We start from the raw sequence: 27,489 nt of genomic DNA, 5'->3' as shown, positions 1-27,489 counted from the left end.
CAGGAGGAGGCCACCTCGTTGTGCAGCAGGGCGCTTTGTCACTACTGGGCCCAAAATCGTGGCAGCCTTTCCTCCTGCTCTTCTGCCCCTATAACACCAAGAGAGTGCCTATTTTGTTCAAAGCCCAAGCGATGAAAGCCTATTTTACCTGCTACCTGCACAGTGCTAAGGGCAGCCTTAGAGCACCTGCACTTTGCCCCACTGGCCTTCTTCTGCAAGTTGGGTCGATGCCCTGGGGCATCCATGATTGGCTTCTCACTCTTTATCTGCCCCCTTCATATAATCTGTTTCTGAAGGCGCAGGTACCCATCCGCCCCTTTAAAAATTTAAGCTGCACACTGTGACAAGCTCTTAACTTTTAAATAGTTTTAATTGGCCTCAATTGGGAGGAGAGCAGGATTCCTGCCCCTCCCTTCCCCTACCCTAGTGATTATTGCCAGCGCTGGGAACACATCTTGACAGTGACATGCTGCCTCACATTGGTATTTTGGAGGCACCCTGCCTCCATGCCCAAATTTAGGGGACCCCAAAAATTCAGCTTACGATATCTCCCACAGCAACGCCTGGATTCCCACATTTAACTGCACATGTGCCTATTCCTGAAGTTGGTGTTAGATTTCCTCCATTATAACGTGAGCGTTGATAGCATAATTGTTATTCTTATCGCAAATTCTGTACCATTATTTATCAGTGATCCCTAAAATTGGACATTAATGCTGGATGAATGAAAATGTTGTCCAGAGTATCAGTTCAAAGTGTCTTGTTTCTTAAATCATTTATTGATTAAGAGTGTAAAGTAGCAAGTAGCAGGTACTTTTCATCCCTTTTGACCACTCCCATATCTTCATCTAAACGTCTGATTATATACTCTTTCTTCTTGCAGCTCGTGATTATTTTTTGTTTGAAACTTTTGTTTCAATGGTTGCATTTTTAACTCAGCAAAAAAGTGTCTTTTGTTCTGTGCCTTTCAAAGTGTCTATATTAAATAAAATCGTATTTTAATTAATGTTGGAGAAATAGTTTATGGAGAAATAGAAAAAAACATAATCATTTTTTTTTAAGTCTGAAAAATGTAAGAGTCAATGTGCGGGAGTTACCTTGGAGCTTCTCCCACTCCTCCACCACAGCTTCACAAGAAGTGTGTCGGGAACTCAGTTTTCCATCATACATTCAGTGAAGTTACAACGGTGAAATGGTGGCAACTCTGAGGAAATTCCTGGCCAGAGTCATTCTCATGCAACCAAGATGCTAACTATGTGAACATGGCCTTATCCCATTCATACTAATGGGTTTTTTATTTTAATTCTGGTTTCTGTATCCAATTTAGTTCAAAGGTAAAATATGAGTTTAATCAGTGGCCACTGTCTGTATGTGTGGCTTTTCATTTATAAGTTTTGAGTGACACAAAGCTGTCATATTTGACTTAGTTTAGGCTCATTTTGAATGGGCTCGTGTTGAATGTTTTCAAACTTGCAAGCAAGAGAGTTGAGCTGATAAGCTTGTCACCCCATCGCTCGTCCAAACGTACAATTACCTTCATTAAGGGCAGAAGTTATTTCTGATGCTCAGTGCACACTAAATAAAAAACATTGACTCTGATTAGATTCATGCTTATACTGCTGAACACTGAAGAACAGTCCAGAATAATGCATCCCCTGATCTTTCAGGTGACCTATCTGTCAGTTCTTAACCTGCTGTATGAGTTATCCTGTGTGTGAACTCAGTTGCCATGACAATGCACCGCAAGTTCTGGACAGAAATAATTGTGCAATAGTTTAGGATGATTTCCACACGCACATACTTCAGTAAACCAAGCTGGATTGGACCTCAGTGAAGCTTTGGAATGTTTTTCTGTATCAACAAGAATCAGCTTGCATTCACTTAGTGCCTTTAAAGTAGTAAAACATTCCAAGGCGCTTCATGGAAATATTATCAAACAAAATTTGACACCAAGCCACATAAGAAGATATAAGGACAGGTGACAAAGTGATAGGTTTTATGGAATGTCCTAAAGGAGAAGAGAAGGAGGTAGAGAGCTAGAGAGTCTTAGGGAGGGAATTCCAGAGCTTCGGGCCCACACAACTGAAGCAAGACCACCAATGGGGAGTGCTTAAAATCGGGCATGAGCAAGTGGCCAGAATTGGAAGTGCACAAAGATGTCATTGTCACTGAAGGAGATTACAGAGATAGGGAAGAGCAAAGCTATGGAGAGATTTGAAAATGAAGATGAGAATCTTAAAATCAAGGGGCAGAATATTCCCGTTGGCGTGCGGAGGTGGGCCCCGCACGTGTAAAATGACGCGCGGTGACGTCGGTCGAGCATTCTGATGTCACGGCGCGCCATCGTGATATTTCGGTGGGTGGGCGCACAATGATATCCGATGCGCGCCTGCCATTAATTAACGGGCCACTTATGGCCCTTGACACTCCAATTGACGGTGACTTTTCAGGGCCCATGCAATCTTCAGGTTGTCGCATGGGCGCAACAGGCAGACGGGTAGGACACATTTGTATAAACCTCATCCAAGGGTGGGATAAGAGGGCTCAGTAAGGTCATGAATGTGCTTAGCCAGATATTTAATTTGGAAAGTTACTGATACTTCCCTGTGTGAGCAGAAATACTTCAAAACTCATACCAGCTGCTTGGACAGAACTCACAACCTTCAAGACAGCACTCTACAGTGAAGATCCTTTTTGGGGCCTGCAGGTTTTAGGAAGCCTTCCCTTAGCCTGGGAATGGGAGTTGTGCTCTCCACTGGTGGCACCTCCTCTGAGGAGGAAGGGAGGGCCAGAAGGGGGAGGAGGCCAGGAGTGCACATTCAGCCTCCAGGCGAACGACCTTTGGGAGGAGAGGCGCAGGCACAAGGGGTGCAGGGCCAACAGGAAGTCCAAGGTGAAAGGGGCTGCAGAAGACGCCACTATCATGCTGCCAGGGTATACAGGCAGCGCAGCTACCTCAATATGTCTGAGGTGCAGTGCCGAAGGAGGCTCCATCTCTCGAGGGAGACAGTCAACTCTATCTGTCAGATGATCGGCCCTGAGATCTCCGCTAACTGTGTGGGTGGACACCCCATGCCAGTGGAGCTAAAGGTCACAGCTGTCCTCAACTTCTATGCCTCTGGCTCCTTCCAGGGCTCGGTGGGTGATCTTTGCGGTGTCTCCCAATCAGTAGTCTACACTTGTGCCAAGCAGGTGACAGATGCTCTGTTCAGGCGGGCATTGACCTTCATCCACTACTGTTGTGTCCAGGCAAGCCAGACACAGTGAGCCAGAGGCTTCGCGGCCATAGCTGGCTTCCCCTGCGTCCAGGGTGCAATAGACTGTACACATGTGGCCATCAAGGCGCCAGCAGGTGAGCCCGGTGCCTTTGTCAACAGGAAGGGCTTCCACTCCATGAACGTGCAGATAGTGTGTGATCACAGGATGCAGATTCTACAAGTCTGTGCAAGGTACCCAGGCAGCGCCCGCATCCTCAGACACTCCCAGGTGCCAGGGCTCTTCAGTGCTCCAGCCCAGCTGGATGGATGGCTGCTGGGTGACAAGGACTATCCCCTGCGAAAGTGGCTCATGACACCTCTCCGCCACCCAAGAACAGAAGCTGAGCAGCGCTACAGTAGGAGCCAGAGCACCACAAGGACTGTGGTGGAGAGAACCATCAGTGTTCTCAAGATGCGCTTCCGATGCCTGGACTGCTCAGGGGGCACACTCCAGTATCCCCCAGATCGTGTCTCAGTGATACTGTTTGCATGCTGCACCCTCCACAATCTGGTGCTGGAAAGGGGGGACGCAGTGGACGATGAAGACATTGATGCAGTGGCTGCGGCTGCACACGATGAGTCCAGCAGTGAGTCCGAGGATGACCATGCACAGGGAAATGCTGAGGGGGTAGATGCTGACGCAGGTATACTTCAGGGAGGCAGGGACACCCGGGGGACTTTAATCCAACAAAACTTCAGCTAGCACACCACAGATGGACCTCCAACACAAGCCTGTGCTGCAGACTCCATACTCAATACCTGAATGCTAAATCTGCCTGGATAGGAACATTAACTAAGGGCCTTGTCAATAAAGCTCAGTGTGACAGAAATTACTCATAACACCATGGGTTCCCATCCACCTGCAGAGGAAAAGAGTCACCCTCAGCCATGGTCACATGCCTAAATTTAATGATATAACAAAATGAACTTAAGGAAACAAAATGACAAAGGTGTTAAACAGCACACCAACTAATCATGACCTCATTGTGGGGCAACACAAAAGCACCAGTGAGAAACCTGTGGTGTGCCTAAGGTGCCTTAAATTTACATTTCCGGATGCTACGTCTTGGTGCTCCCACCTCACTGGCATCTGAGCCAGCCTGCTCACTCTGCTGTCCTGTTGGCCTCAATGACCTTGGCGGTCGTCCTCTGGCCCGTGGAGTCTGTGCTGGCCCCACCTTGGAGGGAGCTGCCAGTTCCACAGCTGGCATCTCCCCAGTCGTCACAGCCTCATCGGATGCAATGGTCACTGGCAGAGGGGCAGAGGAGCTGTTGCCCACATCCGGAGCCCCCTGAGAGGAGCCCGCAGAGACGACAGGCAGCTGCTGCGCCGACATGAGGTCACTTTGGGCCTCCCTGCTCACCGTAGATGGATGGGCACCGAGCTGGGAAACTTGGTGCTCAGACCATCTCCCACACTGGCACTAACCAGCTGAGGTCAATGCCGATGTGAGGGCTTACTGGTCCAAGCGCATCCCCAGGAAGCCCTGATGGGTCTCCTGGAGAAGCCTCTCCATGAGAGTCGCCACTCTCTCCATGGAGGAAGCATGGCACTCGGCCAGGAGACTCATTTTATCGGCGATGGTCCGCGTGGACTACTCCACCACGGAGACCAAGCCAAACATAGCCTCATGTATCTCCACCAGATCCTTCCGCACACCCTGCTGGATTTCCACCATTTGCTGCCTCACAAACAACTCCAGAGGCCCATCATCAGCCACCGACTGAGCATGTACCTGGTCCCCTGCAGTCCTCCGACTGCTTGCGCTCTGGGCATTCTCTGTCTCCGCCAGCTCCTCCAACGACTGTGAAATGGCCTCACCGCCGTGCTCCGGGACACTAGCTGATGAGCTAATTCCCACCGAGGTGCTAGTATCTGTGCTGGTGCCTGCCTGGCAGAGATGGTGTGATACTGGTGGGTCAGAGACTTCAGGCCCCTCAGGTGTGAGAGGGGACCTCTGCTTCTCCTCCTCCTGGCCCTGCTCCGCTGATGCTGAAAGGAAGAACAAGGACAGTGGATCAGTTAACATGGAGACAATGACAATGTGCATCCCTGTCCCCGGATCATTATGCGCTCATCCTTCCATAAGCAATGGTCAAGCCATGTTGCAAACTTCAATCACTGAACATTAAGCACTGCCATGACTGTTGAGAAAACAATCGTGACCTCAGTGCTGGGCAAACATACCTGCCCGTGGCACCTCAGCCTTACTGACATCGGTGGACCTGGGCACATGGCGCCTCTCCAGATTGAGGGCCTCCTGCTCAAACCTGTTAATGATCGCCAACTGGGCCAGCCCTCCGCCAGTCCTCACCTGCTCGGTGGCATTATGAGCATTCTTCTCCTGAAAAGGAGAGAAGAGCATTACTTAGTGCAACTTGTACCTGGAATCTCCAGTGCCTCCCCACCCCACAGCTGCCGAAAACTCACACAAAGATGCCAAGCCTGTCCCCCCCACTTGGCCAAATGCTGCCAACATCACATTTGGCACCACATGGTCCAACCTTGCAGAGGAAGGAGGCGTAAGCACGTGGAATGCAAAGGGCAGCAGATCGATCAGTGCCACGCCACCTTGAAGCTCCCCTCCCAGCATGTCATCACCCTGATTTTGACATGTCCTGGAGTTCCAGCTCTGCGCCTAGGTGCAGCTCCTCCAGGCTGCCCCCAAAACAGTCATGTGGGTGTCCCTGTACCAAATGCTGCGGGTGCAGAAACCATTTCATCACCACCCTATCAGGGTGACCTTGGCATGGGCAATATCTGCTGGCCCACCCAGCGAAGGACACATGCCATCAATGATTCAACGCAGTAACTACACTCAGACTTGGGGTGGGAATGGTGGCGCGAGGGGGGAAAGCCTACCTGCTGGGTTAAGTGACCAATGCCAACATGGTGCTCACCCTTCCCGAGTGCAAGACCATAAGACATAGGAACAGAAATTAGGCCATTCGACACATCGAGTCTGCTCCGCTATTCAATCATGGCTGATAAGTTTCTCAACCCCATTCTCCCGCCTTCTCCCCGTAACCTTTGATCCCCTTACCAGTCAAGAACCTATCTATCTCGGTCGTAAATACACTCAATGACCTGGCCTCCACAGCCTTCTGTGGCCATGAATTCCATACATTCTCCACTCTCTGGCTAAAGAAGCTTCTCCTCATCTCTGTTCTAAAAGGTCTTCCCTTTACTCTGAGGCTGTGCCATCGGGTCCTAGTCTCTCCTACTAATGGAAACATCTTCCCCATGTCCACTCTATCCAGGCCTTTCAGTATTCTGTAAGTTTCAATCAGATCCCCCCTCATCGTTCTAAACTCCATCGAGTATAGACCCAGAGTCCTCAAACGTTCCTCATATGTTAAGCCTTTCATTCCTGGGATCATTCTTGTGAACCTCCTCTGGACCCTCTCCAGGGCCAGAACATCCTTCCTGAGATACGGAGCCCAAAATTGCTCACAATATTCTAACTGTGGTCTGACCAGAGCCTTCTAAAGCCTCAGCAGCACATCCCCGCTTTTATATTCTAGTCCTCTCGAAATAAATGCCAACATTGCATTTGCCTTCCTAACTGCCGACTCAACCTGCAAGTTAACCTTAAGAGAATCCTGGACTAGGACTCCCAAGTCCCTTTGCACCCCAGATTTCTGAATTCTCTCCCCATTTAGAAAATAGTCTATGCCTCTATTCTTCCTGCCAAAGTGCATGACCTCACACTTCCCCACGTTGTATTCCATCTGCCACTTCTTTGCCCATTCTCCTGACCTGTCCAAATCCTTCTGCAGCCTCCCTGCCTCCTCAATACTACCTGTCCCTCCACCTATCTTTGTATCATCTGCAAACTTAGCCAGGATGCCCTCAGTTCCTTCATCTAGATCATTAATTTATAAAGTGAAAAGTTCTGGTCCCAGCACTGACCCCTGCGGAACTCCACTAGTCACCGGCCGCCATCCTGAGAAGGACCCCCTTATCCCCACTCTCTGCCTCCTGCCAGACAGCCAATCTTCTATCCAGGCTAGTACCTTGCCTCTAACACCATGAGCTCTTATCTTACTGAGCAGCCTCCTGTGCGGCACCTTGTCAAAGGGCTTCTGGAAGTCCAAGTAGATAACATCCATTGGCTCTCCTTTGTCTAACCTACTCGTTACCTCCTCAAAGAATTCTAACAGATTTGTCAGGCATGACCTCCCCTTGATGAAACCATGCTGACTTTGCCATATTTTACCATGCACTTCCAAGTATTCTGAAATCTCATCCTTAATAATGGACTCTAAAATCTTACCAACGACCGAGGTCAGGCTAATCGGCCTGTAATTTCCCGTCTTTTGCCTCACTCCCTTCTTAAACAGGGGGGTGACATTAACGATTTTCCAGTCCTCTTGACTCGAGTGATTCTTGAAAGATCACCACTAACGCCTCCACTATCTCTTCAGCTATCTGCTTCAGAACTCTGGGATGTAATCCATCTGGTCCAGGTGATTTATCCACCTTCAGACCTTTCAGTTTTCCTAGCACCTTCTCCTTGGTAATGGCCACCATACTCACCTCTGCCCCCTGACTCTCTTGAACTTTGGGGATGTTACTCGTGTCTTCCACCGTAAAGACTGACGCAAAGTACCTATTCAGTTCCTCTGCCTATTCTTTGTTCCCCACTACTACTTCTCCAGCATCATTTTCCAGCAACCCAATGTCCACTTTTGCCTCTCTCTTACCCTTTTTTTATCTAAAAAAAACTCTTGCAATCTTCTTTTATATTACTGGCTAGTTTACCCTCATATTTAAGCTTCTCCTTCCTTATTTCTTTTTTAGTTGTCCTTTATTGGTCTTTGTAGGCTTCCCAATCCCCTGGTTTCCCACTGCTCTTCGCCGCATTGTATGCTTTCTCTTTAGCTTTTATGCTGTCCCTGACTTCCCTTGTCAGCCACGGTTGCCTCGTCCTCCCTTTAGTATGTTTCTTCTTCCTAGGGATGAATTTTTGCTGTGTCTCCCAAATTACTCCCAGAAACTCCTGCCATTGCTGTTCCACTGTCTTTCCTGCTAGGCTCATCTCCCAGTCAATTCTGGCCAACTCCTCCCTCATGCCTCTGTAGTTGCCTTTATTCAACTATAATACCATTACATCTGATTCCAGCTTTTTCCTCTCAAATTGCAGGGTAAATTCTATCATTTTATGGTCACTTCCTCCTAAGGGTTCCTTCACCTTAAGCTCCCTTATCAAATCTGCCTCATTACACATCACTAAATCTAGAATTGCCTGTTCCCTAGTGGGCTCCACCACAAGCTGCTCCAAAAAGCAAGAGGACTTTAAAGCGCTTCCGGCACTGGACCTAGGTGCGTCATGCCACATCGCAGGAGCTCACGATCTCCGCTACCTCCTCCCATGCACGTTTGGTCATTTAGAGGGGCCTCCTCCCACCGTCCCTGGGAACGAGGTCCTCTTGCCATGCTGCCACCTCGAGGAGGACAGCAAGGCAATCATCTAAAAAACGAGGGGCACAGTGCCCCCCCGCCCTACCTTCCTGCCTGGCCTGCTCACCAGCAGCGCTCTGGGGAGCCCTTCTGCTGGCCATGATTGACAGTCTTTGCAAAGCTGCAGGAGCTCTTCTAAACAGGCCACCAGGTCACCATTAGACCCGGCGGTCATAGCAGCCCCACCATAGCCCACCCACTCCCACCGTCCTCGGGAGCCGCGTTTCATGCCTTAATTGACCCGCACACGTAAATTGGCGGTGCAGACCCGATCGCGGGCAGCAATCAAATCCGTACCCACTCCCGCAAGGCCCGCCCAACAGGCAGAAATTTCTGCTCAAGGTGTTGCTGGACTGGGAGCCATTGTTGGCCAGCAAATTCAGGTTCGATGGATGACGTGACTTCATTCAAGTTAAATGGACAAACAGCTTTATATAAGTTCAAGTTTATGGAGGATGGAAGATGGGGAGCATTAGAATAGTCAAGTCTGGAGGTTACAAAAAGCATGGATAAGCAATTCAGCAGCAAATGAACTGAGGCAGGGATGGAGACAGACGATGTTGGAAGTACACAGCCTCGGTGATGGCGTGGATAAGTGGCCAGAAGCTCATCTTGGGGTTGAATAGGACGAGTGACCATCGAGAGGGATAGCATTAGGAGAGAATCGATTTTTTGATGGGCACCAGACTTCCCAATTTTTAGTTGGAGGAAATTTATCTAAGACTGGATGTTAGATAAACAGTGGGACAAATCAGAGACAGTGGCGAGGTCGAGAACAATGCTCCATTTAAAATTTAGTTGTTGTATCTGGTCACTTTTTTCAGTGCATGATCCCTTTAAATTTTCTTTTGCGGCTACTGTTTATCATAGCACAAGGTCTGCACGATACCTTCCATGCTGCAGTGCGGCCAAGAAACCATGCAGCTTACTGGGAATATTAATCTAGAAAGCTATTAGTGAGATAGAGCTGGGTGTCGTCAGCACGCATTGGAACATTTATGTTGTGCTTTTGAATCATTTTGCTAGGGTGCAGATCAACAGATCAATGTAGATGAGAAGTAGGAGGGAGAGGCCATGGATAGATCCTTGGGGGACACCAGAAGTAATGGTGGGAGCAGGAACAGAAGCCATTGTAGGTGATACTCTGGCTATGAAAAGAACTTGGAGAGGGCAGTCCCACCCAACTGAGTGATGGTGGAGAGGTTTTGGAGCAAGATGGTGTGGTCAACAATGTCCAAAGCTGCAAATCAATCAAAAGTCACTTTATAAATACATGCTGCTCTTGTAATGCTGATTAAGCCAGCAATTCACAAAGCTTTTCTTCACACATGGGGAAAATTCCATTTGCAGATCACCGCATTTTAACAGATCAGCAAAAGCTCTGACTTTTGAAGGTGGTGAAAAAGAAAATCAGAGACAAGGTAAAACAGACTGTCAATGCATCGTCATACCTATTGCATAATGCTCCATACAAATGTCATCCCATAAATTCAGTACGATGTAAATTAAGTCTTACCTATTGGCTTCTTTTTCTCTGATGATTGTTTCCCTTAGTTCTTGAATATGTTGACCCCTTACTGGGTTATGGCTTCTGTGACATCGGTCACTCCCCAGTACTTTGACTAAGTGGCTATTATTCAAATATGAACCATGACAATAAGTTTATTCAGATATCAAAGACACCACATTACAATCCAACCTTGTTCCTACTTGTTGTTTGTGCACATTTACGGCAGGTGATTTCCAAATAGTAATCAGAAGCGATAGAATGGTGTGGATTTTCCCTCTGTAACCCAGGGGTGTTGAAGCCAATTATAATACCCATAACAGATCAGATAGCTCAGCAGAGACAGCTGATGCAACCTGGCCTTTCCGCATTCCCCACATCTCAGCTGTATGCCAAGTGAATTGCTGAGCCATCGGGGAAAATGGTTAATTGTTTTTAAAGGCAGAGATGGCAGTAGAATCGCACAGCTGCCATCAATTGCAATCTTGTAATATAGAAGCAGTTTAGGAATCCCTCGGTAGGCTTCCTCTGAAGTAACGGAGATTTTGATCATTGTATTCCAACATAGGACAGTAAGATATGTTACGTTTTTATTTGTAACTCCTGTAATGTACCTCAGTGTTTTAAAATCAGGATCCCCATCAACAATTATAAGTTGCTTTGCGAGTTAATTACTTAACAATTCAGTTTGAGCTTGATTGTTGGTATGTTTGTCAGACTCCTAAACAAATCTTGCAGACTATAAAGATACTAAGGCAATGTGATGCAACAGTTGTCTGAATTTTACGCTCCCCCTCCAGCGGGATTTTAGGCGGGGAGGGGAGCATGAAGTTGAAGGGACGGAATTCCCTCCGGGTATCTGCCCACCCCGGCCACACAGCAATTTACCATTGAGGCGGGCAAGGCCTCAGACAGGAAGCCCGCCCTTGCTCCAGTTAAGACTCTAACGTGGCCAATTAATGGCCATTTAAGGGCCGTTTCCCGACCAACCTCAATTTTTAAGCTGGCAGGAAGAGTGAACCTCTGTGGAGAGAGCCCAAAATACATCAAACTTACATCCAGGGCTAGCTGGGGGCAGTGCACCTCCACCAGAAGCCCCCTTCTGAAGTCAGGCACTCCCCATCCCTCCCAAGTTCCAGTGGCCTCCAGACCTCCCTCTCCCTCGAGACCCCAGTCGCCCCCCTCGTGCCCAGCAGGCCTTCTTACCCTCCCGTTTTGGGACCCCTTCAACTAACCTGGGCCTCCGGTTCCTGGACTTAGTCTCCGACGTCTTCTTGAGCTTCCTCTTCTGTCCACTGCAGCACTGTTGCCTCAGGGACTGGAGAGCTGCTGGCCAATCAGATTGGCTGGCAGCTCTCTAAGGTGGGACTTCCTCCTGAGTGAGGGGCAGAAGTCCCGTCTGTAGCCAATTAACACTCGTAGGATGAGTAAATGGGCTGCAGGGCAAGACACCACCATCCTAAAAATTCAGGCCATCTAGAACTCTTAAGAAGCACCCACCTTGAGATTATGCTATATGAATATCAAGGTACAATCATATAACTCATATGAAATTGCTTTTCTAATATTTTAGTGAAGGTACTAATCTGTTTTAAAATAAGCAGCATAATATCTCCATTAACTTGACAGGCAAAGAAATTTCATTGCTTTCCAACTAATATTTGCATAGTGTTAGAGCATTATTAGACATTCGCCTTGCGATCTGCTGCAGTTTGAGAAAATTTCCAGGAGTGTTTTATTAATCAAGATGTGTAATTAATAGTTTGACTAACAGGGTGTACTCTTCAACTGAAGCTTATAACCATTTTTTATTTAATGTCACTTATTTGTATTTTTTTGGCAGATTGTAATTCCTTTCTGCAGCCTATTAATCAAGGATATTTACTTTTTAAACGAGGGTTGTGCCAATTGTTTACTGAATGGACATGTCAATTTTGAGGTGAGTAATGCTGGTATTACTTTGTCCATTTTTGTCTAATAAGTGACAAAACATTGTAAAGTTGAATAAAATTCAAACCGCTTGAAGAAAGATATATTTTAATAGGAAATTGTGCCATTCAGGTGCTATTTAACCGCTGTACAATGTACGGTTTAACTTTATAAAGACCATTTTTCAATCCATCTCTCTGCCATAATGTAAACCTACAATCTTTCCCCTCACCAATCTGTCCCTCTTATTCATTGATCTTTTTTATTCAGCACAATTACTCTTGTCATGTAACTCTCTCAGAAATGTCAGGTGTCCTTTTGACTCCCACCTGATCTCTTACCTTAATCTTTGGTCCATTGCTCCTGCCTGCTACATTTCTGATATTGGTGTGTGTGTCTGCATGTGTATGAGTCTTGGGTCACAATTTAATGTAGCCCGTGCAGGCACCTGACACGCCTGACGGAGCGTTACATATCATGTGATGATGTCAGGAACCCCTCCCGATGTCACCACATCACGAGATTACACTAGGCGGGTGTGCGTGAATGTCGGAAGCACACCCAATGTCAATTAAATGGCCTATTAAGGCAATTAAAGGGCCAATTGACTCCAATGTTGACAGACTTGTTCATTTTTCCGGTCGGCGCATGGGCATAACAGGCAGACGGGGATCACACATTTTTAACTTTCTACAGCCAGGGCTGGATATAGGGTTCAAAAGGAATGAAGAAGTGAGGACGTCGGAGTTCCAAAGCAAGTAGTAAGTCTGGGCATTACTGATTAATTAATGAAGCATCCTGTTCATTTCTTATGTAGATTAGGAGGCTTAAGTCGTTTTAGAGGCTTTTACAGACAGGCCTCACCACAATAAAGGTTAAACCTCTGCAGAGCAGAAGGTTAAAAATGGGCATTGTTTATTCAGCTGAAAGCACTTCCTCAGATGAGGAGAGGGCAAGAAGGAAGAGGAGGCCAGCTGGTCGGTGACAGCATCATAGAACCTGCCCTCCAGACCAAGAAGCACAACCTGAAGGGGTCAAAGGCCAGCAAGCCTTGCAAGGTGGAAGGAGCAGGAGAAGGTGCCAGTACCCTTCCGGAAGAGTCTACAGACTGAGATCCAGCTATCTTGAAATGACTGAGGTCCAGTGCTGAAGAAGCATCCGCCTTTCAAAAGGGATATTAACCTCAATATGTGACATGATAGGCCCTGAGATAGCTTCCAACTGTGTAGGTGGGCACCCAATGCCAATGGCCCTAAAGGTCACAGTTGCCCTTAATTTTTATGCTTCAGGTTCATTCCAGTGATCTGTTGGAGATCTTCGCAGAGTGTCACAATCTGCAGGACACAGCTGTACAAAGCTTGTGACAGTTGCACTGTTCTGAAGGGTCAACACCTTTATACATTACAAGACAGAAGAGGAAAACCAGGCAGCGCATTCCAGAGGATTCATGGCTATTGCAGGCTTTCCAAGGATTCAAGGAGCTATTGCTTGCGCCCATGTGCCCATCAAGGCACCTGCTGGAGAGCCAAGGGCCTTTGTAAATCATAAGGGGTTCCACTCTCTGAATATTGAGCTAGTGTGCAATCACTAACAGCAAATCCTGCAGGTTTGTGCCAGATATCCTGGGAATTGCCATGATTCATCTATTTTCCGTCAATCTGAAATTCCAAGGCTGCTCACAGCTCCTGCACGCTTGGATGGCTGGCTGGTGGGGTGTAGTAATTACGGTTTTATTTAGCGTGCAGTGTTCTTTTAAGAATAATACTTGTTAAGGAAGATCATATGATCTGTAGTAATCAATAGGAGATTAGCATGGGCTACCTCAGCAGTTAGTGTAGAGATGGAGTTGGAGTTGAAAGCACACATATAGTTGCTGCTGAGTATATTGCAAATAAACTTAGTGTTTCCACCCAAGAAGTGTCTACAGATCAACTCTACCATTAATAGCACAACTCGGCCATCCTACAACATGGGGGATAAAGGATCTCCTCTGAAAAGGTTGCTAATGACACCTATCAAACATCCAAGGTTGCCCATGGAGGAGAGGTACAACAGAAGCCATTCCTCATCGAGGGCCATTATTAAGAGGACAATAGGCTTCCTGAAAATCAGATTTTGTTGTCTGGACCGCTCCGGGGAATATCCTCCGGAACGCGTGTCCCTCATTATGGTTGTGTGCTGTGCCCTTCACAGTGATGCTTTCTCAAGGGGAGATCAGATGGAGGTCCAAGAAAGCGATGTGCTTCCAGAAGCCACTGAGGAAGATTCTAACGCTGATTCTGAGGAAGAACCTGCTCAGCCACAGGGTTGTGATGATGATCCAGCAATGAAGCAGCTTTTGGGAGCCAGGGAGACCAGGAAGGCTTTGACTCAAAGGAGCTCCCAGTAGGCCTCGAAAGTCAAGACTCCAAATCATAGCAAAGAACCAGTCACTTCATTGCTCAGAGCTCATGCAGCCTTCCTGGCACCCTCTTTCTCTTGTGCCTCCTTCTGAAATACACTATCATGCCCAATCGATGTCTTGATCTGAATTGCAGGCCTCCGATCTTACTATTGCAGAAAGCACTATACGGGCATTTGACATCAGGTCACGTTTTAATAGTGAGGTGTGACTGCAATATACAACATGAGACAAAGTGACAATGAGAAAGATTTCACATGTGATAGCCATTCTGTGATTAAGGTGATTTAATGATCCGCTTACATGTGCTATATCTAGGCACTACCCCCTTGCCAGCAGCTGCATTGGAGGCAGGCTGCTGACTCTAATGCCCCTTTGGCCTTGATGACTTTGGTGGCTGTCCTCTGGTCGCTGAGGCCTGTGAAGGACCTGATTGTGGACTATGCAATGGCTGGGCACTCCTCAGTCACTGCAATGTCCTCAGATGCAACGGTCACTGGCAGAGGGGCAGAGGAGCTGCTGTCATCATCAGGAGTGCCCTGAGAGGAGTCCCCCAGATGCATGGAGCTGCCGGTCATCCACCAACAAGGTTTTCTTGAACCTCCCTGCTCACCATAGATGGACAAGCAGCTAGCAGAGTCACTAGGTGCCTCATCCATCTCTTGCATTGGCAGTGACCTGCTGAGATCACTGCCAGTGTGTGGGATCACAGGTCTGAATGGGAACCCCAGAAATACCTGATTGAGTTCCTGGAACTGCCGCTCCAAGAGAGCCGTCACTCTCTCTATGGAGGATGTTGTGCATTCAGAGCTGAGGGTCAACATAGTGCTCATTACCGCGCATGGACTCCACCAACACAGAGACCATAGCACGCAAACCCTCAGGAATATCTGCAAGATCTCCACATGCATTCCAGCATTTGTTGCCTAATAGACAACTCCAGAGGCTCAACATCTACCTGGGGCACAGCATCATCCTGGTCTCCAGCAATTATCCTCCGATTGTCAGAGCTCCGGGGACTCCCTGTCTCCGACATCCCCTCAAGCGAGTGTGACATGCCTGTGTTTGAGGTGGTGCAGAGAGAGGATGTGACACGGGGGCATCTAGCTGTTAATCCTCCTCCAATGTTAATGGAGGACCTTCTGGATCATTAAGTGGTCTTCAAGATGATCCCTCTGATGGAGGAAAAGCAAGTGTAAGTATCCATTAGCATATAAGATTCAGAGTAGATACATTCTGTTAGATTCTGAAATTGGTAATCTAGCAAACAAAGACTTCAGGATGGATGAATATTCAGAATTACTGGATTTCACCTGTCAGTCTTACACCTGTTGCCCTCCATTTCTCAGACCTTCCCCCAACCTCTTCTGTGTCCACTTCACTCTTACCCTCCTCCGAGACCCTGCCTCTCCACCACCAGTGGATCTCACTCCACACTCACACACCAGCTCCAGGATCTCCTCCTTCAATGGAGTTAGCAACACTAGATTTGGTACTCTCCCACCAGTTCAGCTTCACTCCAGAGCATAATGACTCCTCTTCTCTTGTAAGGACAATAGTGCTTTAATGAGTCCCCCATTTATATGCCAGAACATTGCATCTTCCTCGCCAATATCGCTAGTTTAAGTACCCAGCACATTGTGAGACTTCCCCCTTCAAGGCATGCCTTCCATCCTGGCTAGTCCCAGGCAATCTTCAAGGGCACAGGAAGATGTGTCAACTTTAGCTCATGGCTTTAACACCCTCAAGCTCTAACAAATGCAAGCCTACACCTACACATTAATCCAAGGTGAAATTGGGCCTTAATACTCACCCTTGCAGAGCGGAGAAGGTCATTGACCCTCTTCCAGCACTGCATCTAGGTCCTTCTGATGACCCCTGGCTGCTGACTTGTGCTTCCACCTCTGACCAAGCCCCCTAGGTGTGGTGTGGAGGCCTCCTCTTGCAGTCACGTGGCAGCAATATCTCCCGGTGATCACTGACAGCATTGATGAGTGCCCGCAGGCAGGCATCAAAGAAGCGCGGGATGCTTGGCTTCGGGCATTTCCAAGCCTTCTTCCATGTCTTCTGGCACCTGAGAACATTGCAATCTTCCTTGCACACTTTCCTCCTAACTTTCACTCTTGATTAAACTTTAACTTTCAAGTTCCTCACCATCCTCTCCAACAGTTGATCCTCATCTACATCCCTTCATTCATCTGCTTTTAAACCCCCCCACCCACAGCTATCAGATTCATGGACTGGCCCTCTCCCCGCCCCCATCAGCGCTGGCCTTCTCTCCGAGCGAGTCTTGCACTGGCCGGCTGTTAATTGGCCAGCCAGCATGTGATTGCTTTCGGCTGCCGATCTCGGGTGGGAGCGGTGTTCACATCTCTTCCGGTCCCACCAAAGCCATTAGACCTTTGAATGGCTCACTGCATTTTACAGCCCTGCCCCCACCACGATGGGGCCATAAAATCCCACCCCATGTTTTGGCTCTCCAATGCCCCAAAACCACCAAATTAATTGCGGGAAATTATTTTTTGCCTCACAGATAAATGTGCTGGTAAATTACCATCTTTTTTCTGTCAACCAGACATTTTTTTAAAATAATTTGAATGTCCAAAAGTATATTACCTTTCACATTCTCCTTTTAGGCTGCTGCTCAGACTGCTGTGACCCTCTTGGTCTAAGGGCACTAAGATCATGAAGCAATTCACATTTAAAGCCACCAAGAAATATTGGTTTGCACTGAAATATCCTCTAAGATTACAGTCCGAGCCATTGCGTGAAGCTATTTAATTTATTACTTCTTCTTTTAGAAATTCTGGGAGCTTGCAAAGCAGGTCAGTGAGTTTATGACCTGGAAACAAGTGGAGTGCCCCTTTGAGCGTGATCGCAAAATTCTTCAATATCTTCTCACAGCCCCTGTCTTCTCTGAAGATAGTAAGTCAGTAGACACGTTTGAAAATGAATTGTGCTATTAAGATGACATAGAGCATGCATTTTAATGAAAATAATGAAGGTAAAAGAACCACTGACTAACAGTGATTCTTGAAAATAACAATTAAAATTAATTTTCTGCAGTGCCTGCTATAATCAATAAGTTTTTTTTTCTTGCAGAAAGGTAAATTTATGTACATACATTAATATTATAACTTAAAGCTTTGATACTTATAACTTGGATCTGTGTATAAATTCAGATAATATCTTTTTATAATAACAACTATTCAAGGTGAAAGGGATAATTGTGGCATTGCTGTCCTATTTACTGTATGTCCGATCGTTAACTTACCACTTAAATAACTTAGGGCAGAATTTTCCGGTCGGTGTGAGGGGGTGGGCCCAACACGCCGACACGTAAAATAACACTCGATGACGTCGGGCGTACGTCCTGACGTCATCGCGCTCAGTAGCAATGTTTCCTTCGGCGGGTGCACGCCGGAGTCGGCTGCGCGCCCGCCGATATGTAAACGGCCTATTAAGGCCATTATGGATCTAATTAAAGTTATTCTAAATGCTGCCCGTCCAACCTTAAGGCTGACAGGCAGGCGAAAAAGCCAAGCGGCCTTCGCATTTTTTTAGGAAACCTCATCCACAAACGGGATGAGGTTTCCTAAAGCGTTTATTAAATAAATTTTTTTAAATTCATAAATTTAAAAACATGTCCCAACTCATGTGACTGATGTGTTTAAATAAATTATTACACCTTTTATTTAATAATTTTATTATCGATTCAGTCTCCCTGAGGCAGCTCCGTGCCTCAGGGAGATTGAAGCGCTCTTTAGCACACAACACGAAAGAGCGCTGGCCCCGACTCTCCCACTTCCCCCCAACCACACAGGTAGCGCTGGCCATGTATTACGCTGGGCGGGTCTTATTTGGCCTGCCCGCATAAAATGGCCCGCCATATGAACAATCCTGCCGTTAATAATTTATAACATATTATGAACAAATATCTTAAGTGAGTTACTCTTTTAGTAAACTGTGTCTCTCCAAAACATGAAAAATTCTATTGGAATATTAACAGACTTGATAAGTAGCTTCCTCGAATTAGTTTGTGATGTTCTTTTGTAAAGTAAGTGTTCGGCATTCATCAGTACTTATGTAAGTAAGTAAATTCTGTAAATCATTGATTAACACTGATTTACTAGACTTGTCAAGGGAATTGTAGCAAAACTGTACATTTATTTATTTCCATAGTGATAAAATGAAACGCTGTACAACGACTCAAAAGGATTATAATTTTTTTAAGAATGGATATAGTGAATTGTCCATGTGTGGATTTTTGAATACTTAATACAACTATCAGTCGCTTCAATATAAACTAACTGAAAACCCAAACTGAAAAGCATTTTGCTCAATGCAGAAAACTTCCTTTAGAATTATGCTACTTGTATTAACTTTTACTTTTAACTCATCGTACACAGTTCATAGCTATGATGTAAGTTTGATTGAAATATAATTGTTCCTGTGCACATAGTGTACAATGATTGAAACAAATTATTGTTAGATTTTAGATTTCAGAGGAACATCTGTCCTGTGTTTTTCCTTTAAAAAACATTTGATCATGTTTTCACTATCCTTGGCGAGCAGTTAGTTTAGCTCAGTGGCAGCACTATCTTCTTTGTGTCAGAAGGTTATAGTCAAAGCTGCACTCCTGGAAATTGAGAACATAATCTAGGCAAACACTTCAGGCAAGCTTTTGATTATTTGCCCTAATATATCTTTATGTAGCTTGTTGTCAAATTTTGTTCTATAATGCTCCTGTGAAGCACTTTGGGACATTCTATTACATTAAAGGTGCTATATAAATACAAGTTGTCATTGGGGCAGATAAAATTGATTTTCTAGGATTAACGAAAGAATGTCAAATTTATAACTTGTCCTTTTCCTAACATTAAAGTTTCCTTTCAAAAGTCCAAAATACATTAGGACAGATGAAACAAAAATACATATCACTACATACAGTGGATCGGTTATCTCTTGAATATATGGACCTAGAGTGCTGGTATCCTGGCAGAATTTTTAACCATTTTAAATGGGATAACGTGAATGTTAAAATAGCAAACAAAGAAATGTCATATGAACTCGTTAAGCTTTTGCCCACTAATATTTCAAAGTGTAATCTCAGAGGCATAGAGATAATATTTAATAAAATTGCTCAATAGCTGGGGAAAGTAAATTGATTTACAACTGTGGCCACAGTGATGTCTATTGATTTCTAAAATCACACTGGAGATTAGTCTGATTTTGATTTTTAAGCAATAAAACTTGGCATTGAGAAACTTATGAAAATCTCAATTTCAAGAGAAAGGGTGAACTCTTGTTTGGAGTTGCCAATCTTGGTTGCTGCACATCAACAGAAACTTGCTAAAAACATTTCTAAAATTGACAAAAACAGAACTTGAGGCATGTTTTGCAGTGATGAATGGCCAATTTATAATCACATTTACTTTGCACTCAGAAACGAGTTTGATTTTAGTTTACAAATGCTCACTCTTAAAATGTTATATCCTGACCTCGGTTTCAACCAAAGGATCTAAGCACAGACTTTTAAACTGGCCTTTTGCACTGATACCTGTCTATATTGTTTGCTACAACTTTCAGGCTCTTACCAGATATCTCTCTTGTACTCAGCATTAGGAGCCTCTCTCATAAGGGAGCTCTTGCTGCATGTGAATCTACCCATGACCTTACTCACAATGGCTGGAATTTTATGGCCCCATCGTGGCAGGGCCGGGCTGTAAAATGCGGCGAGCCGTTCTAAACTCCATTGACTTCGGCGGGAATGTAAAACCCCGCTGCCTTAAAATTCCGCCCAAAATCTCCTATTGTAAAGTAGCCCAGAGCTGAATAAATCACTCTAATCTTTACAATTTGCTCACTGAAAATTACATAAGCCTTCTAATATTCTTTGAGCCTTTGAATAACGTAAGAATGAATACTAACAAATAATTGTGTCTAAGTTATTTTGTTAAACATAGAGGAGAGGCAGACGGGCGGGCACGCAGCCATTTTACATGGGAGGGCCAATTAAGGACCACCCAGCGTGACATGCACCCAGAAGCGCTCAGCGCTACTTGTGCGGGCGGGAGGAGGAGGGAGACTCAGGGCCTATGCTCTTGAGCGCAGTAATCTCCCTGAGGCAGCTCCGTGCCTCAGGGAGATTATGTTCAGCTCAAAAAATGTTTAAAATAAAGAAATAAAATTATTCAGACATGTCCCCTCATGTGACAGTGTCACATGAGCTGGCACATGTTTATGAATTTTAATAAGAATTTTAATTTAATTTGTAAACCCTTCATGAAACCTCATCCCGCCGTTGGATGAAGTTTCATGAGAAACGCGAAGGACGCCTGGGCTCTTCGCCTGCCCACCAACCTTAAGGTTGGAAAGGCAGCCCTGACAATTACTTTAATTAGGTGATTAATGTCCTTAACAGGCCTTTGACAGTTCGGCGGTCGCACAACCAACTCCAGCGTGCGCCTGCTGAACTGGAGATCGGAATGACGCGCAGTGACGTTGGGATGCACACTCGACGTCTCCACTCGTCATTTTGCGCGTCGGCGAGCGGGGCCCATCCCCGCACGCCAAACGGAAGATTCACCCATAAAGATTAAACAGTAGCTATAAAGATTAATGACAGATTTCAGCAGATTACAAAGCATTGAATTTACACATCCTCAGATATTAAATAATCAAAACACTACAATTTGCAACAAAAACAAAAATTGCTGGAAAAACTCAGCAGGTCTGACAGCATTTGTGGAGAGGAAGACAGAGTTAACGTTTCGATTCCGTATGACTCTTCATCAGAACTGTCTTCCTCTTCACAGATGCTGTCAGACCTGCTGAGTTTTTCCAGCAATTTTTGATTTTGTTTCATATTTCTAACATCCGCGGTATTTTGCTTTTATACTACAATTTGCAATCTCTCCTAATAATGCAGAACCCAGTCCAGTGGCTGTACAACAAACATCAGCTTTAATTTAGCCCCATCTCTGCATGCTCCCCTCTATGTGGATTGTAGAGCAGGGAAAACTAAAGTACAGCTGCAGGTTCAGGTGAGACATATCTCCTATTACCTTGGAAATTCTAATTGAAACAAATTAAATCAAAAAGTACCTTCCAAATTATATAAAACTATCAAACATACATAGCATTTAAAGCACAGGTTTCGGCTGATCCTCAACAACCAGGACCAGTGAATCAAAGCAGAGTTCACGTGTTCATTGAAATGTCTGTTGCCATGGACACAAATCCTTGGGTATGTCACAAGCCTTGTCCCCTAATCATGATCAAATTTAACTTGCTACTAAAGCCTAAAAGGACAGTAAGATTTTTTTCACTTCATTTTCACTGTACTTTACTTGAATTGACTAATAGTAGAACAAAGCAAACAACCTGGCTCCATGCTATTTTTGGGAGGGTTATGGGTTAAATGTGAATTCATCCCTAAGATTCTGTGGCAAATGGATGCGGGGAAGAGGCAGGAAGACGGAATTGAAGAGAGAACCGAAGCTGAAGAGTTGTTGAAGAGCTGTACTGGCACATACGCATGAGCCAAATGACCTCCTTCTGTGCTGTAATTTCTTTGTGCCTAAGATAGACAGGGGCTTTATAAAACAGGTTTTGCTTTAGATTGATATTATACCATTGGTAATGTATTATTATTTCCCCTGTTTCTCCTCAGCACTTTACTTGGCGTCCTATGAGAGTGAAAGCCCTGAGAACCACATTGAGAAGGAGCGGTGGAAGACCCTAAGGTAGACACCAAAGCTCATTAAGCAGCAATTTTAGTATGTGGGTAATTAAAAAGAAAGGCATGTACATAAACCCGTATATAAATTCTAGATAATTACATATTTCCCTTTACTTTTTTTTGAGGATCAATAGGATCAGTGTGTTTTTGATCTGTTTACTGAGTGATTGTGTGCTTTTATTTTAAATCTCCATTGAAAGTTTGCCAAACCACAACAAATACTTGAGATTGAAAAATAGAAAACAAAAGGAAATCGAGCATTTGGTTTGCAAATGGATTTTATGCACACTAATCCCTTTATCAGCAGTGGTATGAAACAGACATTCCACAAAAGGCTCCGCCTATCCAATATAATTCCATCCTTCAAAATCTGGAAGTGCAGAGGTTCATCAGGAATCTTGTAACTATGATTCATATGGTGATTCATGAAAATAAATGAGTGGGGGAAATACCCAGACTTTAAACAGGAGTATGTAAACTTCATACCCTATACTTATCCCTACTTCCGAGTTGACCCAAGCAGTGTTTTTTATATAATAAAACAGTTGGTTTAAGACATGCTGAAGACATGGTATCATGACATGTAATTCAAGATTGCAATGTTGATCCGCTCTGTGAAAACACACAACAACTTGTATTTATAAAACATATTTAAAGTAATAAAACATCCCAAGGTGCTTCATGAGGGCATTATCAAACAAAAGTTGGGACTGAACCACATAAGGCGAAGATAGGGCAGATGACCAAAGATTTGGTAAAAAAGTTAGGTTTTAATGAGTACCTTAAAGGAGGAAATAAGAAGCCAAGAGGCAGTGAATTTTAGGGAGGGAATTCCAGAGCTTAGGGCTTTGGAAGCTAAAAGCACTGCCCCCAAGGGTGGAGCAATTAAAATTGGGGGTGCTCAACAGGTCCGAACTGGAGAGCTGTGAGGCTGGAGGAAATTACAGAGATAGGAAGGGATGAGTCCATGGGGCGATTTGAAAACAAGGAATAGAATTTTAAAATCAGGGCATTGCCTAATCAGGAGTCAGTGTACCTCAGCGAGCACGAGTGAGAGGTGAATGGGACTCAGTGCGTGTTACGACACAGCCTGCAGAGTTTTGGATGACCTCAATTTACAGAGAAATTGGAACGCACACTACATTGACATTTGATTGGCTTGTTCAGAGCTCATCAGAAATATTTTGTTTTAAATCTGATAGATAAAATAGGTAGGAAGTACCTGAAAAAATGATCTGCTGAGAAAAGAGTTTGAATAGCCTTCTGGTGACATGATTACTCTGCTGTTTTCTTTTATCGCAAAACCTAAAGTGGTCATTGTTCCTGCAAGTTCCTATTTGACTATTTGATTGTGCAGTTAAAACAATGTATTCCTATTTTTTTTTCAGATCAACACTTCTAACTAGGGTTTAGCATGGACATAAACTGCTCTATAATCAGCCCAAATCTAAGATGTTTGAAATAACTGGCCTCTGAGGACAAGACACTTGGACATACAGTAGTCTAGAACTCCCGTATCAGCACCAAGGAGGATGCATCTCAGTGAGAGCAAAACAGACATTGGATGTCCATATTTCATTGGTCACAGATCTGATTCAAATGTGTCTTTTTTTTTTGTTCAACTTGACGTTATGAATTGAACTTTGAGAGTGTACTCATGATTGCACACCTCAGTATTAGCTCTCAAGTTGTGGACTGAACTCCGAGGTTTGCAGCTGGTTATTCTCTGCTGTTTCAGATGGAAACTCAGAATTTGGTGCTGGTCTCCACCTGGTCTACTGATTATTGGAATTAAAACTGAACTCTGAGTTGGTTGCTGGTTAGCCAACTCAGTAATATGGAAAAAAAGATTGCTAATATAATGTTCATGACATTGGTCACAGAAATATAGTACTGGAATGCAATAGATTTGTGTGATATGGGAAGCTAGTTATATCCATGACTAAATTGTTTACATAGAACACTTTATAAACATTCCACATTGCAGTATGAGTCACATCTGTATAGGTTTTAACACATTCTGAGATTTAAAGTAACACAAAAAATGGAAATGGTAGAATGCGTTATTTTGGCATTTGTAAGAATTAAAGAGAATTTTAGTTGCTTTTAGATGTTTGGTAGTTTTCACACACTTACACTAAAATATTGACACAAAAATAATATTGTACCTTATCAGCAGCAGTAACACAAGGACTTGTTCTGTGGGAAGGCTTGCAGATTCATTGATGAAAATGTGGGTGGTCAATCACCCTACAAAATGCACTCTTCTGTGAGTCACATCAGCATTGGATTGTGCAATACCTTGTTTTGTTAGACATTTTTGATTTGCTTTCAGCAGATGTAAGCACTTAAACATATTCATTCCAGATGTGTCACGAAAGGCATCACAGGACTATTAAAAAATGTGGCTCAGAACAGTTTAAATGTCAGTAATTCACTAATGGAGCTGACCAGATAACGTACATGTTTTTGTAAGCCATTTGAATGAAGGCTGAAATTTTGCAGGCGTTTTGTCCTGCCATTATCTTTTTGTGCTTTTTTTAAAGATTATAAGAACAGTCACAATATTGTGGTTAACTTATCTGTGTATATAATTTATACTTTTGCGTGTACATCGTAATGTATTTTAAGTGTCAAGAATGCTTACAAGTGAATTTTTTTAAATTTATGTGATTCAAATGGAACTTTTGTAAATAATGAAGGTTTTCTTCTTTTACCTGTAGAAATGAAGTTGTTTTATACTGGATCTTTGGCATAGCTCAATCTACAGATTACTGAAGCAATAGAGAAAGATTATTCTAGCCATGCATACCAGCTTTGACATTTTTATGCAGCAGCACATAGCGTTTTTGCCAGCAAGTGATTATTCCTGAGTCTATATATATATATATATCCATAAGACAACAGGCACCATTATTCCTACATGGCAGGAGTGTTTTCTAGGCACCCACAATCCATGTGGTATAAGTTACCCATTGGATGTCAATCTAGTCTCCACTCCCCTGGATTGTCCGGAGTGAGCTTGAAATGCTGACTCTGTCTCAGAGGTGGAAATTTTTTTTTTTTCATTTACGGGAAGTGGGCATCGCTGGCTAGGCCAGTATTTATTGCCCATCCCCAATTGCCCTTGAGAAGGTTGTGGTAAGCCGTCTTCTTGAACTGCTGCAGTCCACATGGTGTAGGCACACCCACGGTGCTGTTAGTGGGGAAGTCCCAGGATGCTATGACTAAGCCAAAGGCCTGACCCACCAATTGATGTTATTGACATGTTATTGTTCTTTTGTGGACAGAACACAGAGTTAGATTTTTCTGCCAAGGTTACATTAAATGGACATAGCAATTTTCCACTTGTGTACAAATATTTACTATCTGTTTTTATGCTTAATTGACCTAACGCATTATTTAGGGAACAGATAGGACTGACCCAAAATTCAAAACTGAAGTAACTTAAATTGGGTCATTTTGGTTTTATATGTGAATCCTCAATTGAATTATCCCATTGTCTAGCACATTGAATTAACTTCATCTGAACCATTTTGTGCTCCAATAAAGTTTCCCTTTTTTATAAGCATGCATTCGTAGAATGACAAGATCATATATTACAAAACAGCTTCAGTATCCATCTACAATGGCCCTTTTAGTCATTGTAGCTCATGGTTCCCTATCAAACCTATGGTAAAGAAATGGGACTTATTTTTTTTTTTACAACTGGTGGTATATGCGGGCATCGATCTTAGCTGTCAGAGAGTGGAAGAGAAAGTCAGTCGCAGATATTTATACAATTTGTAGCTACTTGATGGAGTGGGAAATAATACCCTAGTTATCCAAGGAATAAACAACTGACTCCTGTATACAGATGTTGACAGAAAAAGTGTTTGAATTATGTTTTGATTCTCACCAAAGTTTAGTTCCAGCAACCATTTCCTATCATTAAATTGCTATATGGACTTCAACATTTTGGATTTACAAAAGGTGAAATATCATGTGATGTGTATGAAAATGTAACTTACGCGTACGACAGGTCGTGTCGCAACCTGGAATGGCTGAAAATTCCTTTGGATTTCAAAGAAGCTTTTGGGCATGCTCAACTTTCAGCAACCAGCACTAGAGAAAGAAAGTGGCTGGTTTACTTTGATGAAATACAGCATTGTTGGCACTTTCGTCTTGGCTGTGAACCAAGTCTCAGCTCATCTCAAGATTTTTTTCTATTCATCATCTGTTGCACTTTGCTTTTAAAGTTCTTGAATGAATGCAGGGCATTTATGTCAAAGTGGATCACAGGAACCCAAAAGTTGTTATGTGTTCTGACTGCAGAGATTTCTAATATCCTGTTTTGCTCACAGAAAATGTTGACCATGGAAGGATCAGTGGTCATGTCAAAAGGACATACAGTAGAAATAAATTCAATAAATTGTTCATAGAATCTTAATCAATCCTCCAGCTCCTGCATGTCATTTAAAAAAAAAACACTGACCACGATGGGCCGAGTTTAACAGTGAGGCCCCAGGGAGCTGGCTGGGAGGCAGTTGCAGGGGCGTATGTTCAGTTGGGATGGTGGGGGTATGTGTACCTGTTGTCTTCCCGCCACAGCTGACATTTTACTAGAAGCAGGGATGGTATGGCAGACAGCTCGCCTGCCCTTAGGCCAATTCAGGCCTTTAAGTGGCCGATTAAGGCCACTTAAGGGCCTCTTCCTGTTGCTGCTGATATTTTACCAGGGACAGGTTGGCACCGCCACATGGGAAGACCGCCAGGTCTACCCTGGAAGCCCACTTGCGGGCTTGGGGGAAAGCGCTTCCTGATCGGGCACACTGCGACCTACAAAGGGCCTCTCCCCAGAAAGCTAGGACTGCCCCCACTGAAAGAGCCCACCAGCTTCCATGACTGATTTCCCCGACTTCCCCGGGATCTGCCTGACTGGACCCGGTGAGCCCCACCTTAATTCCGGGGCCTCCTCCATTGTGGCTGCTCTGGGCTGGTTGCAGTCCCAGCAATAGATGTGGGGGGGGGCCTCATTTTTTTAAAGAGGTGGAAGCCCCCACTGCAGGCAACTAATTGCCTGAGGATCATAGAATATAATTGGGGCTTGCATGACCAGCTGAGCCAGGCTTGCTGCCAGTTTTCTGGCTGGTGGGCAGGGCCACTGCTGCCCTGTAAAGCCCTGGCCTTTATTTCACCTACTATACA

The 27,489-nt window shown here is 44.6% G+C and overlaps 1 protein-coding gene across 2 annotated transcripts in view; it reads left to right on the top strand.

Annotated features, from left to right (window-relative positions):
- The window catches only part of rasgef1ba (RasGEF domain family, member 1Ba), a 100,043-nt gene extending 73,312 nt beyond the window's left edge, over positions 1–26,731 (top strand). For both annotated transcript variants that reach the window (XM_078543865.1, XM_078543855.1), the window contains 4 exons: positions 12,072–12,167; positions 17,360–17,483; positions 22,234–22,306; positions 23,691–26,731. In XM_078543865.1, coding sequence (XP_078399991.1) covers positions 12,072–12,167; positions 17,360–17,483; positions 22,234–22,306; positions 23,691–23,715 — 318 coding nt within the window. In that variant the 3' untranslated portion in view covers positions 23,716–26,731. The remainder of the gene's footprint in view (positions 1–12,071; positions 12,168–17,359; positions 17,484–22,233; positions 22,307–23,690) is intronic.
- Positions 26,732–27,489: the final 758 nt, after the last annotated feature.

This window comes from Cetorhinus maximus, chromosome 1 (genome assembly GCF_964194155.1).
Source record: "Cetorhinus maximus chromosome 1, sCetMax3.hap1.1, whole genome shotgun sequence".
Lineage (NCBI taxonomy): Eukaryota > Metazoa > Chordata > Chondrichthyes > Lamniformes > Cetorhinidae > Cetorhinus > Cetorhinus maximus.
The sequence above is the reverse complement of the archived record's forward strand: the minus strand, read 5'-3'. Positions and strand labels throughout refer to the sequence as shown.